General features: G+C 49.0%; 1 protein-coding gene across 3 annotated transcripts in view; it reads left to right on the top strand.

Moving 5' to 3' along the window:
- The window catches only part of LOC123773324 (immunoglobulin superfamily member 10), a 398,237-nt gene extending 384,052 nt beyond the window's left edge, over nucleotides 1-14,185 (top strand). For 2 of the 3 annotated variants that reach the window (XM_069321998.1, XM_069321997.1), the window contains 2 exons: nucleotides 1,129-1,294; nucleotides 13,951-14,185. In XM_069321998.1, coding sequence (XP_069178099.1) covers nucleotides 1,129-1,294; nucleotides 13,951-14,171 — 387 coding nt within the window. In that variant the 3' untranslated portion in view covers nucleotides 14,172-14,185. Of the gene's footprint in view, nucleotides 1-1,128; nucleotides 1,295-13,945 lie in introns of all 3 variants that reach the window. The other variant, XM_069321999.1, reaches the window with a different exon arrangement.
- Nucleotides 14,186-14,639: the final 454 nt, after the last annotated feature.

Below are 14,639 nucleotides of genomic sequence, written 5' to 3'. Positions count from 1 at the left end.
GTTTAAGCAATGATGGGGGTGGTAGTTGTGGGGGGGGACGCTTGATGGGGTCGTGATGAGGGGGGGGGAGGGTGATGGGGTGTGTGGGGAGGTGAAATAAAGGCTGTCGTTAAGTATAGAGGAGAGAGTGAGAGGGAGAGGAGAGACAGAGTGAGAGAGAGAGAGGGAGAGGAGCCCCCACACCAAGGCATATCCACACCACCCCACACACCTCCCCAACCACAAGCCACACACCCCTTCACATCCACACACTACGTCGTAAAATCCACCTCAGCCTCAGACTTCTCATTATTTGCAATATCTCCCATCAACACTTCAGCAATTTCCAGAATTCATGGCGATTCTGAGAGCAATTTATACTCGAGGAATTTCCAACAAGTTCCGAAGGGTTATGGTGGCGTATCGGGGCCATCTCTCAGCAGCAATGAGTATTTGGATGGTGTGAAGGGGGTTCGGAACCCGCTTTGTCGACGTTTTGGGTCATTCTGCAAGCCCTTGCAGGTCACTCTGCAAGCATTCTGCAATCTCCCTAGTGTGGTTGACACCGAGAGAGAGAGAGAGAGAGAGAGAGAGTGAGAGTGAGAGTGAGAGTGAGAGTGAGTTGTTAAGGTAGCGGACCTTCCTCTCATCCAGGACGGGGATTCATCAGACATATAGACACACACACACTTGCGAAACCTGTTGATCTTTCAACAGACGCGGCGGCTTTGCTTATAATCGTTCAATAGTCTTATGAGCTGCGAAGCGCTACGAGGTTGTCACAATAACAACACTAGAGTCTAACATTCCCATTCTCGTATATAAGCTCTTTTAATAAATGTAATCACGGGGTGACAGCCTACAAGAGGAGCGTGACAGCCTACAAGAGGAGGGTGACACCCTACAAGAGGGTGGTGACAGCCTACAAGAGGGTGATAACAGCCTACAAGAGGGTGGTAACAGCCTACAAGAGGAGGGTGACAGCCTACAAGAGGGTGATAACAGCCTACAAGAGGGTGGTAACAGCCTACAAGAGGGTGGTAACAGCCTACAAGAGGGTGGTAACAGCCTACAAGAGGAGGGGGGTTGGTAGTGGTGTTAGGAGGCGAGGAGAGAGACCTGACAGCTAACCAGGTGTTCGTCCTGCAGGTCATCGACTACGAGGTGATGGGGGGCGTGGTGGTGGTGACCCAGTCCGGCCACAACACCGTCAGTCACCTGCTGGTGAAGAACGCTGAGGCCTCTGACTCCGGCAAGTATACCTGCCGCCCCTCTAATGGTGAGGACGCCTCCGTCATGCTCCATGTCCTCAATGGTGAGTACCCTGAGTGGTGAGTGTGCATCCAACCCGTCCTCTTAAAAATAACGTCACTTTTGGCTGGTATGCGCACTATGGCCAAATTTGGACGTAATTTGAAATGAAATCGACTCACAAAAGTGACGTTCTGTTCCGTTTTCTGTTTGAGTCGTCCGGCGTACGCGCAGAGGTTATGAGAGTACACTTTAAATTAACGTTTTTCATAACGTTTTGTAACTTTATGAGAATTTCCTGCCCACCTAACCTATCAGAGGACCCTTAACTTACTGTTGTTGAAAAAAAAAATCCCAAATTTATTTTCATTTTTTTTTTCATTTTCAAATTACGTCCAAATTCGGCCATACGGGCAAACGGCCAAAAGCGACGTTCTTTTTAAGAGGACAAGTTGCGGATTCTTAATGGTGAGTACTCTTAATGTTGTCTTAATGGTGAGTACTCTTAATGTTGTCTTAATGGTGAGTACTCTTAATGTTGTCTTAATGGTGAGTTACCTTAATGCATATAAACTTTAATGGTGATTAGTCTTTAAGAGTACGAGTCTTTGACAATGTATACCTTAAATATGCTTACTGCTGATTATATACTTATATTAGTACCAAAATAATTGTGTACTGTTGAATTACTTTTAACCTTTTTGTCCAAATTGAAAAATTGGGACAAAATTGTTTGACATTTGTTTGTGTATTGATGTTGCAAATAAAACCTAACTTGACCATCCTAGGTCTAATAAAGGTGAGACCTCGTATAGTACATATATGTACTTAGTGCATATATGTACTAACTACAAGCTCCTCATGCTGGGGACTTCCTGTTGGCTATCACTAATTCCGCCTCGGGCAATGTTTCGCCAGACCAATATGGCAGCCATGGTCTTATATGTCGTAGGCCAGAGGGAAGGATTGCTAGACATGAAGCAGGCGGTGGTAATGGTCGGTATCTTATCTTGAGATGATTTCGTGGCTTTAGTGTCCCCGCGGCCCGGTCCTCGACAAGGCCTCCACCCCCAGGGAGCAGCCCGTGACAACTGACTAACACCCAGGTACCTATTTTACTGCTAGGTAACAGGGGCATAGGATGAAAGAAACTCTGCCCATAGTTTCTAGCCGGCGCCCGGGATCGAACCCGGGACCACAGGATCACAATTCCAGCGTGTTGTCAGCTAGGCCGGCCGGCTTCCGGTATAAGGGAGGAAGGGAACAAGAGATGGTAGGTAAGATAAGCAAATAAGGAGGGAAGAGGAGAAATCCCAGTTCCATTTGACGGCCAAGGAATAAAGTTTTGGATCTCGTCCGATGGTTGATACATTACTTGCCAGTGAAACAATTGGGCGGATATACATCAGGGCGCCGGAGGGGGGGGGGGGAGAGTGTTTTACGGCGAGCGAGCTTTAGCTCCTGGGCCCCGGTTAAATTTGAGGGCTCAAGACCACAACCACCCTCAAACGACCCCCCGCCCCCCCCCCCACCCCCACCAATGACCGCCAATTACCCTCCTTTTTGAGGTTATCTTGAGATGATTTCGAGGCTTAGCGTTCCCGCGGCCCGGTCCTCGACCAGGCCCATCTTTTTGTTACACACACCCCGGGAAGCAGCCCGTAGCAGGTGTCTAACTCCCTTCCCAACCTCACAACACCCTCCACCACCTCACAACACCCTCCACCACCTCACAACACCCTCCACCACCTCACAACACCCTCCCCAACCTCACAACACCCTCCCCCACCTCACAACACCCTCCCCAACCTCACAACACCCTCCACCACCTCACAACTCCCTCCACCACCTCACAACACCCTCCACCACCTCACAACACCCTCCACCACCTCACAACACCCTCCACCACCTCACAACTCCCTCCACCACCTCACAACACCCTCCACCACCTCACAACACCCTCCACCACCTCACAACACCCTCCACCACCTCACAACATCCTCCACCACCTCACAACACCCTCCACCACCTCACAACACCCTCCCCCACCTCACAACACCCTCCCCCACCTCACAACACCCTCCCCCACCTCACAACACCCTCCCCCACCTCACAACACCCCCCCCACCTCACGACACCCTCCACCACCTCACAACACCCCTCCACCACCTCACAACACCCCTCCACCACCTCACAACACCCTCCCCACCTCACAACACCTTCCCCCACCTCACAACACCCTCCCCCACCTCACAACACCCTCCACCACCTCACAACACCCTCCCCCACCTCACAACACCCTCCCCCACCTCACAACACCCTCCACCCACCTCACAACTCCCTCCCCACCTCACAACACCCCTCCACCACCTCACAACACCTTCCCCCACCTCACAACACCCCTCCACCACCTCACAACACCCTCCACCACCTCACAACACCCCTCCACCACCTCACAACACCCTCCCCCACCTCACAACACCCTTCCCCACCTCACAACACCCCTCCACCACCTCACAACACCCTCCCCACCTCACAACACCTTCCCCCACCTCACAACACCCTCCCCCACCTCACAACACCCTCCCCCACCTCACAACACCCTCCCCACCTCACAACACCCTCCCCCACCTCACAACACCCTCCACCCACCTCACAACTCCCTCCCACACCTCACAACACCCCTCCACCACCTCACAACACCTTCCCCCACCTCACAACACCCCTCCACCACCTCACAACACCTTCCCCCACCTCACAACACCCCTCCCCCACCTCACAACACCCCTCCCCCACCTCACAACACCCCTCCCCCACCTCACAACACCCTCCCCCACCTCACAACACCCTCCCCCACCAATTAGCCTGGGCTGTGAGGGGACATTACACTGGTGTGTAAAAACAGTAAAGGTCCTATTCATCTGGGTGTCCCCGGGGGGGTGGGGGGGGGGGGGTGTGGGGGTGGGTGGGGGGGGGGGGGAGATGAATGGATGAGTCTGTCTCCCTCCGTCCCCGACTCCATCACAGTTTTTCCATCCCTGCGGTTAATCCATCTTGATAATCTCTTTCAAAAGACGCGAGACGAATTAGTGTTTTGGATAGTGGTGGGGGGGGTGGGGGTAAGGGGGTGGTGGGGGGGGGGGGGTTGGGGGTGAGGGGGTGGGGGGGGGGGGTGGGGGGGTGGTGGTGGGGGGGTTGGGGGTGAGGGGGTGGTGGTGGGGGGGGTGGGGGTGGTGTTTACCATATCTAAGAGTACTTACCTAACTGTGTCTACGCACATTTCTACCTACCTTTCTAATTTCTACCTTTCAAATTATTTGCGGAGCCGGTCGGCCGAGCGGACAGCACGCTGTACTTGTGATCCTCTGGTCCCGGGTTCGATCCCAGGCGCCGGCGAGAAACAATGGGCAGAGTTTCTTTCACCCTATTACCCTGTTACCTAGCAGTAAAATAGGTACCTGGGTGTTAGTCAGCTGTCACGGGCTGCTTCCTGGGGGTGGAGGCCTGGTTGAGGACCGGGCCTCGGGGACACTAAAAACCCCGAAATCATCTCAAGATAACCTCAAGAAGACGCAACCCGTTCTCGCACTTGCTTACTGTCAATATTGGCTTATTTAATAAGTGCATATGTGACATACTAATTGATTGTGAATATTTTAGTTTACCTTGAAAAGCTTCTTAGAAAACACCGACCTCACTTCCGACACGACGGAAGTGAGATCTAGCTCCTGAGCCCCCGCCTGCCAGCCGTGTTGTCCTCGTTGTGGTACAACTCAACTATTTTGATGATCAAATTATTTGTCGAATCTGGTCTTGAAGTTGTGGATGGAGGTGGCTTCCACAACTTCTTTCAGTGTATTCCACTCGTTCTATTTTCTCTCAAATTGAAGACGTCCACTTTATCCCCCCAGTATCTTGTATGTTGTGATCATATCCTCCCTCTCTGTTTCTTCTATGCTCTTGGGTTGCGACATTTAGTTCCATTACCCGATCTTGAGATGATTTCGGGGCTTTAGTGTCCCCGCGGCCCGGTCCTCGATCAGGCCTCCACCCTCAGGAAGCAGCCCGTGACAGCTGACTAACACCCAGGTACCTATTTTATTGCTAGGTAACAGGGTAATAGGGTGAAAGAAACTCTGCCCATTGTTTCTCGCCGGCGCCTGGGATCGAACCCGGGACCACAGGATCACAAGTCCAGTGTGCTGTCCGCTCGGCCGACCGGCTCCTAGGAGATAGGAGATAGTGTTAGAATTATGTCCACTCCCATGTTCTCTACTCTCTCCGACTCCTATTGTCTTCTTACTCTTATAATGGGTTACTTTCCGGTTTCAGTTCTTCTTGCCCTATCTTAATTACCTTACACTTGTTGAGAGTAAACTCTAGCAACCATTTGTTTGTCATTCCTGTAGTTTGTCAAGGCCCTTCTGTAACTTTGTGCAGTTCCCAGTTTTTACTTTCCTCATGAGCCTTGTACCGTCTGTAAACATTGGCATGAACGACTTCACTCCCTCGGGCAGGTCGTTCTCATAAATTAGGACCCGTAGGGGACCCATGACCGACCCGTAGGGGACCCATGACCGACCCGTAGGGGACCCATGACCGACCCGTAGGGGACCCCCATGACCGACCCGTAGGGGACCCCCATGACCGACCCGCAGGGGACCCCCAGGACCGCCCCGTAGGGGACCCCCAGGACCGACCCGTAGGGGACCCCCAGGACCGACCCGTAGGGGACCCCCATGACCGACCCGTAGGGGACCCCCATGACCGACCCGTAGGGGACCCCCAGGACCGACCCGTAGGGGACCCCCATGACCGACCCGTAGGGGACCCATGACCGACCCGTAGGGGACCCCCATGACCGACCCGTAGGGGACCCCCATGACCGACCCGTAGGGGACCCCCATGACCGACCCGTAGGGGACCCATGACCGACCCGTAGGGGACCCATGACCGACCCGTAGGGGTCCCATGACCGACCCGTAGGGGACCCATGACCGACCCGTAGGGGACCCATGACCGACCCGTAGGGGACCCATGACCGACCCGTAGGGGACCCATGACCGACCCGTAGGGGACCCATGACCGACCCGTAGGGGACCCATGACCGACCCGTAGGGGACCCATGACCGACCCGTAGGGGACCCATGACCGACCCGTAGGGGACCCATGACCGACCCGTAGGGGACCCATGACCGACCCGTAGGGGACCCATGACCGACCCGTAGGGGACCCATGACCGACCCGTAGGGGACCCATGACCGACCCGTAGGGGACCCATGACCGACCCGTAGGGGACCCATGACCGACCCGTAGGGGACCCATGACCGACCCGTAAGGGACCCAGGACCGACCCATAGGGGACCCCCAGGACCGACCCGTAGGGGACCCCCAGGACCGACCCGTAGGGGACCCCCAGGACCGACCCGTAGGGGACCCCCAGGACCGACCCGTAGGGGACCCCCAGGACCGACCCGTAGGGGACCCCCAGGACCGACCCATAGGGGACCCCCAGGACCGACCCGTAGGGGACCCATGACCGACCCGTAGGGGACCCATGACCGACCCGTAGGGGACCCATGACCGACCCGTAGGGGACCCATGACCGACCCGTAGGGGACCCATGACCGACCCGTAGGGGACCTAATTGTTACTTCCCTCCAGCTAAAAACCTCGTCTATGACTGTGACTGTTTTTCTGCCGTTTTGAGTGGTCTCTTACCCCAGTTGAGTATCTTCCCGGTCACCCCAGTCTGCTGCTCTGTCTTCAACACCGGCCGGTCACGAGGAACCGTATCTGAAGCTTTTTGACAGTCTGGGAAAAGTACATTCTACCCAGCCTTCCTTTTTTCTTATCTTATTTTAAAAACCTTATCATAGAACACCATTAAATTTGTCAGGCACGACCTTCCTCGTCTAAATGTTGCTCTTTTGATACAAAATTTATCCCGTCCAACTATTCAACTAATTAAATGTGATTTTTTTCCAGCACTTTGCACAATAATTGCCAGTAAGACTGATCTGTATTGTTCAATGTTTCTTGTCTCTTCTCCTTTGTTGAATATTGTTGATGTTATTGCATCTAATGATGATTCTGTTGCGTCTAAATCCTCCAGGTGGGTTTCAACCTCTTCTGCACTGACTACTATATGTCATCCAGTGTTTCTTCCTACTTTTCCTCTCGCAAACCTGGTCTCTACGCTGGCTCTTGTGTAAAGATCTGATAACACGTTGTGTTTAGTTCTGTGCATTCTTCCTTGTCTTCTGTGAGCATTCTACGTTGTCTCTTCATTCTGGTCACCTGGTGAAGGGTAGGGAAGATGGTGCTGGTAATGATGGTGATGGTGGTGACGATTGTGGTGGTGGTGGTTGTGTTGGCTCCTTGTCCTCATTTTCCCTTCCAAATGCTGCACAGTTACAGTGGCTTCCCAAGTTGTCCCACATGATTACTAGATGTAGTGGCTGTCCCTTCCCCTTCCTGGCCCCCGTCCCACCTTCTGAGACCCCCTGTCCCATCCTCTGAGACCCCGTCCCACCCTCTGAGACCCCGTCCCACCCTCCAAGACCCCCGTCCCACCCTCTGAGACCCCCGTCCCACCCTCTGAGACCCCGTCCCACCTTCTAAGACCCCGTCCCACCCTCTGAGACCCCGTCCCACCCTCTGAGACCCCGTCCCACCCTCTGAGACCCCCGTCCCACCTTCTAAGACCCCGTCCCACCCCTCTGAGACGCCCGTTCCACCGTCGAGGACCGCGACACACCTACACCTCCCCAGCACTAACGAAGGACACACACCTCGCCTGGACGAGGTACTCAAGCCAGCTGTGTGCTGGCTTGAGTACCTCGTCCAGGATACACACATGGATACATGGATACATGGATACATGGATACACACTCACAACACTGCCAGGAATTCTTGCTCCTTTTCCGTGGACGTTTCTCGCGAGCGGGTTGTGAGTCTTACTGTTCAAGGTTGTGAGTCTTACTGTTCAAGGTTGTGAGTCTTACTGTTCAAGGTTGTGAGTCTTACTGTTCAAGGTTGTGAGTCTTACTGTTCAAGGTTGTGAGTCTTACTGTTCAAGGTTGTGAATCTTACTGTTCAGGGTTGTGAGTCTTACTGTTCAGGGTTGTGAGTCTTACTGTTCAGGGTTGTGAGTCTTGCTGTTCAGGGTTGTGAGTCTTACTGTTCAAGGTTGTGAGTCTTACTGTTCAAGGTTGTGAGTCTTACTGTTCAAGGTTGTGAGTCTTACTGTTCAGGGTTGTGAGTCTTACTGTTCAGGGTTGTGAGTCTTACTGTTCAGGGTTGTGAGTCTTACTGTTCAAGGTTGTGAGTCTTACTGTTCAAGGTTGTGAGTCTTACTGTTCAAGGTTGTGAGTCTTACTGTTCAGGGTTGTGAGTCTTACTGTTCAGGGTTGTGAGTCTTACTGTTCAAGGTTGTGAGTCTTACTGTTCAGGGTTGTGAGTCTTACTGTTCAGGGTTGTGAGTCTTACTGTTCAGGGTTGTGAGTCTTACTGTTCAGGGTTGTGAGTCTTACTGTTCAGGGTTGTGAGTCTTACTGTTCAGGGTTGTGAGTCTTACTGTTCAGGGTTGTGAGTCTTACTGTTCAAGGTTGTGAGTCTTACTGTTCAAGGTTGTGAGTCTTACTGTTCAAGGTTGTGAGTCTTACTGTTCAGGGTTGTGAGTCTTACTGTTCAAGGTTGTGAGTCTTACTGTTCAAGGTTGTGAGTCTTACTGTTCAGGGTTGTGAGTCTTACTGTTCAGGGTTGTGAGTCTAGGTGTGTTACATGGTTATTTACTTACAGAATCATTTTTGTTTGTCAATATAGATCTCGTCAACACAACTCTCATTGTGTTGGCTCATTAACCCCTGCTGGTAATTAGCATTAATTAGTCCCGCAGTTTGTTTGCCTCGACAACCACTTGCCGGTTGTGTAAATCTCTCTTCTCCGGTTGTGTAAATCTCTCTCCGGTTGTGTAAATCTCTCTCCGGTTGTGTAAATCTCTCTTCTCCGGTTGTGTAAATCTCTCTCCGGTTGTGTAAATCTCTCTTCTCCGGTTGTGTAAATCTCTCTTCTCCGGTTGTGTAAATCTCTCTCCTGTTGTGTAAATCTCTCTTCTCCGGTTGTGTAAATCTCTCTCTATGGTTGTTCTAAATCTCTCTCTTCCCCGTGGGTGTGTATTGGGACATCTGGTTAGCTTGGAGTTAAGTGTTCTGCAACCCGTTCTCGCACTTGCTTTTAGTCAATATTGGCTTATTTAATAAGTGCATATGTGACATACTAATTGATTGTGAATATTTTAGCTTACCTTGAAAAGCTTCATAGAAAACACCGACCTCACCTAACCTTCTTAGTATGTTAAGATAAGCATCTTATTGCTTCTTAATTACAATTATTACTTAACCTATACCGTCCATCATTGGTGAACACCCGGCCACCACTCTCCCTCCCCCCCTTCCTCCTTCACTGTCTTCCTTCTCCGTCTTTCTCCGTCTTCCTCTGTCTCGGGTTTTATCAGGTTCGATCAACATCGTACAACAACCGACCTTTATCAAGCGTATTAAATCACTACAGATCCCCGGGTCCTTGCCAAACATTTATCTCAAAGCGTTGTTGGAGACGCTCTAGCAATTCGGTGCCGTTGCGTGCTTCTTATACAGTAGCCGTGCGACGTGTTCGTACATCCCCAAGTAGCAGCGGGTCTCTGCATCACCATTCTTCATGGGTGTGTAAGCGGCGTTGGCTACAAGCCCGTCAGTAACTAATGGTTTCCTTGGGCGAATCATTTTAAGGCGCTGGAATATATATAAGAGAGAGAGTCAGAGAGTCTTTGACTCTCTGTGGTCATAGCGTCAGTGGACCAGACGACACTAGAGTCCAACCCGTTCTCGCAAATTTAATAAGTCAATATTGACTTATTAAATATGTGCATAGGTGACATACTTAACAATAGTTTCCCTTGAAAAGCTTCATAGAAAACACCGACCTTACCTAACCTACTTAGTATGTTAAGATAAGCATCTTATTGCTTCGTAATTACAATTATTACCTAACCTATACCTATAATAGGTTAAGTAACAATTGTAATTACGAAGCTATAAGATGCTTATTTTAACATACTAAGTAGGTTAGGTAAGGTCGGTGTTTTCTATGAAGCTTTTCAAGGGAAACTATTATGTTTAGTATGTCACCTATGCACGCAACTAATAAGTCAATATTGACTTATTAAATTTGCGAGAACGGGTTGCAGAGTCACTAGGTAGCAGGAATTCTGTCGAGTGTCAGATACCACAAGGCCCCAAGACTTATATGGAACGTCAAGTTGATGCGAAATTGAAATTGAAATAAGTTTATTGAGGCTAACAGCTTCTCCCCCGAATCAACCAACCTTGGCTTTGCGCCCTGGTGAGGCCACTCCAGACCGACAACCAGAGCGCAACTCCATAGTCTCCTGAGACTGATGGATGACTACTAATACTTATTGAGGTAAAATACACACAAAGGGACATGGTAGCTCAAGCTATTCTCACCCCGTTATGCGGTCTTGAAGGCTCTAGGTTATTTGGGGGTGCGGGAGAACAAGCGGCTCTGTAGAGCGCCAGATGAGGACACAAGACAAGGGGGGTCTGGCCAACTCCAGATGGCCTAGTGACGACCAAGAGCTTGAAATGGCAGCAACGCCAAGAACTAATAAAAAGTCCACTACGGGCTCACCATAGCCCGTGCTACTTGGAACTTTTTGTTCCCAGTAGCGAATCTTAAACAACAACAACAATAGCCAAGAACTGTGCTGTGGTCATGTGTACTCACCTAGTTGTGCTTGCGGAGGTTGAGCTTCGGCTCTATGGTCCCGCCTCTCGACTGTCAATCAACAGGAGAATAGGTTCCTGAACCTATTAGGCTCTATCATATCTACATTTGAAAATGTGTATGGAGTCAGCCTCTACCACATCACTGCCTAATGCATTCCACCTGTTAACTACTCTGACACTGAAAACATTCGTTCTAACGTCTCTGTGGCTCATTTGAGTACTCAGTTTCCACCTGTGTCCCCTTGTTCGTCTTCCACCCGTGATTGAACTCTTTAGAGTTTGTCTTTGTCTACTCTGTCAATTCCCCTGAGAATTTTGTAGGCGGTTATCATATCTCCCCTTACTCTCGTGTGTGTGTGTGTGTACTCACCTAATTGTGCTTGCGGGGGTTGAGCTCTGGTTCTTTGGTCCCGCCTCTCAACCGTCAATCAATAGGTGTACAGGTTCCTGAGCCTATTGGGCTCTATCATGTCTACATTTGAAACTGTGTATGGAGTCAGCCTCCACCACATCACTGCCTAATGCATTCATGTGCGTGTGTGTGCGTGCGCGTGTATACGTCCATGCGTGTTGCAATCCATTGCGTGTGCAAGACACAAGGGGCTGCGCGGCCTCTGATAAAACCTGTTCTCCTTATGAATTCTTGATGTCTCACCGAAGCTTGCAGACCGCTGATGTATGTTGATTATATTCATGAGCGGAGAGTCGGAAAGAAAGTGATTTTTTTGGTCTCTCTCTCTCTCTCTCTCTCTCTCTGTCTCTGTCTCTGTCTCTCTCTCTCTCTCTCTCTCTCTCTCTCTCTCTCTCTCTCTCTCTCTCTCTCTCTCTCTCTCTCTCTCTCTCTCTCTGTCTCTGTCTCTGTCTCTGTCTCTCTCTCTCTCTCTCTCTCTCTCTCTCTCTCTCTCTGTTCGTATGGGGGGAGGGGTTTCCCTATCAACAGTGACGTCATGATACTATGCACAGGACCCCCACACCGTTTGAATCACCCTGGCATGTAAACAAGGCAATTTGAAAGGTGTTAATTAGTCCCATTTAGCGTCGATTACGAAGCTTAGTGGCAGGGTGTAGGTGTGAGGGTGTCCCACACTCACCTAGTTGTACCTGTGAGGGGGTTGAGCTTCGGCTCTATGGTCCCGCCACTCAACTGTCAGTCAGCGTACAAGTCAATACACTGTGCTGGCAAATAGTTGGTACAGCTGCAGCCTTGTTTCATACAGGATAAGAAGGACCCCCAAATCCCGCTATACCAGAGGACACTTTTCATGTTGCTGCTGCTGCTGTTGTGTTCGTCAGAGAGGCAGTTTGGAGAGTTGGTTTAACGAGAGCGCAATGTTTGGGACAACTTAACTGCTTTACGAGGCGGAGCCGGGTAGTGTAACAATAGACAGAAGACTTAGTGGGTTAACTTAATGGACAGGAGGCCGCGTAGGCTAACTAAACAAGGAGAGGAGAGACTTTACACACACAAGTCGGAGAAATAGGAGTCGCCTTCCTGCTGTCATGATACTTTAACGATGACCTTCAACCTCTCCTGTTGATGGGAGCCGGTCGGCCGAACGGACAGCACACTGGACTTGTGATCCTGTGGTCCTGGGTTCGATCCCAGGCGCCGGCGAGAAACAATGGGCAGAGTTTCTTTCACCCTATGCCCCTGTTACCTAGCAGTAAAATAGGTACCTGGGTGTTAGTCAGCTGTCACGGGCTGTTTCCTGGGGGTGGAGGTCTGGTCGAGGACCGGGCCGCGGGGACACTAAAGCCCCGAAATCATCTCAAGATAACCTCAAGAAGAAGATAACCTCCTCACTGTCTCTCACACCACCTAACGACCTTGTTCCACCTTGCTATGACCTTCATGCTGAATCCTTGTCCTCGTACCCAAGTACCATATACTCGTAATGGCTTAGTGTTTTCTCCTGATCATTACCTTACCTCTGTACTAGTGATGATCTCGGATGTAGGTTCGAATCCTCGTCACGGCCCTTGTGGATTTGTTCTGTACTAGTGACGGCCCATACCTTAATATAATAATTAAGGGCAATAATGGCATAATTATACCAAAATTATTTATCTGAGGGCCGCTATCTCTCGACGAGGACAGGAAGCCGGCGGTTTGTCAAAGACCACCCATTTGTACCAACCCATCCTCCGAATTGACAGTACATTTCCTGACTGTTATACATAGTACATAATTGCACTTATGGGGCTGTTACATTTACTCAACCCCCTCCCCCGATTTAAATCTCCTCGTTTTCTGTTAGGACACTTGAAATTTTAAGATGAAATTATAAAGTTCAGTTGCCATAACAAATTTTAAATATTAGGATTTTCCTTTTCACTTTTATTAAACAATAGAGATTTTATACAAAATTTTAAAATATCCTGAGGTACTTTACAATTTATTGAAATATTTAAGTTTTGTTTTATTTGTTTGACAAAACTGTAATATCAATATAGCTATAGTTTAAGTAGTAGTTATAATTAAGATGCAATAAAATGCTTATCTTCACAAACTAAGACGGTCAGGTTAGGTCGTGGTTTTCTATTCAGCTATTTAAGTGAATTCAAATATCCACAATATATTAGACAGTACGATTTACTACAAAGTGTAAATAAGTACAATTCTTGACTGTCATACATAGTACATAATTGCACTTATGGGGCTGTGTACATTTACCTCCCCATTTTTGGAGGACGGGCTGTTTGTACTGATGATTTTATTGAGCTGAATTCCGCAGCCTTTTCAGATGTTTGTGTTATTATATAATGTTAGAATACTGTTCAGTATAGGGGGTCTATATATTGCATTAACCCATTTATATATTATAGTATTTATGCATTTTATTCATACATATTTATGTATATATTTGTACGCCATATTAACCATTGGTCGTGTGTCTGGCAGGGCAGCACCCGGCAGCCATGCAGACGAATACAAGTGGGCGGAGCCTGGCTTCGCTGGCCAGTGTGGCAGTGGTCGGCGTGGGGGTCGCACTCAGCGTAGTTGTCCTCCTGTGCCGATGCTAAAACTACTGCTGCTTCAACTGTTCTGTTATGCTCATATGAGTTCATTTACTGTAGTATATTTTGAGAAAAACGTTTCCTCTCGTTACACGAGAGTGGAACGGTAGTTTAATTTTGTGGAGAGAGAAAAAAAATAGGTTTTATTCTTTTAATACCAAGGGAAATTTTGTATATTCTCTTGTTCGCGAGAGAAAACTGACTTTTGTGTTTCCCTAAGAAACGTTGATGAGAAAAAAAAAGTTTTATTCTCTTGTTACCGAGAGATAAACGTTCGATTCTCTTATTCCAGAGAACTAAAACAACAAAAATTAACGTTTCCGCGAAAAGAAATAATTTAATACATTTTTTTCCACGACAAATTAGCAATTATTTTGTTCCAAGTAACGGGACTTGTCTCCTCTCTTTACCTCAGTATTACCATAACTTTTCAAGGTACGAGTATTATATATATATATATATATATATATATATATATATATATATATATATATATATATATATATATATATATATGACCGAAAAATTAAGATTAATAATTCTAACACGAATTTTCTCTATCTTTCTTACGTTTCTTT

Source organism: Procambarus clarkii, chromosome 10 (assembly GCF_040958095.1).
Source record: "Procambarus clarkii isolate CNS0578487 chromosome 10, FALCON_Pclarkii_2.0, whole genome shotgun sequence".
Classification (NCBI taxonomy): Eukaryota; Metazoa; Arthropoda; class Malacostraca; order Decapoda; family Cambaridae; genus Procambarus; species Procambarus clarkii.
This window is presented reverse-complemented; position numbering and strand designations above follow the sequence as displayed.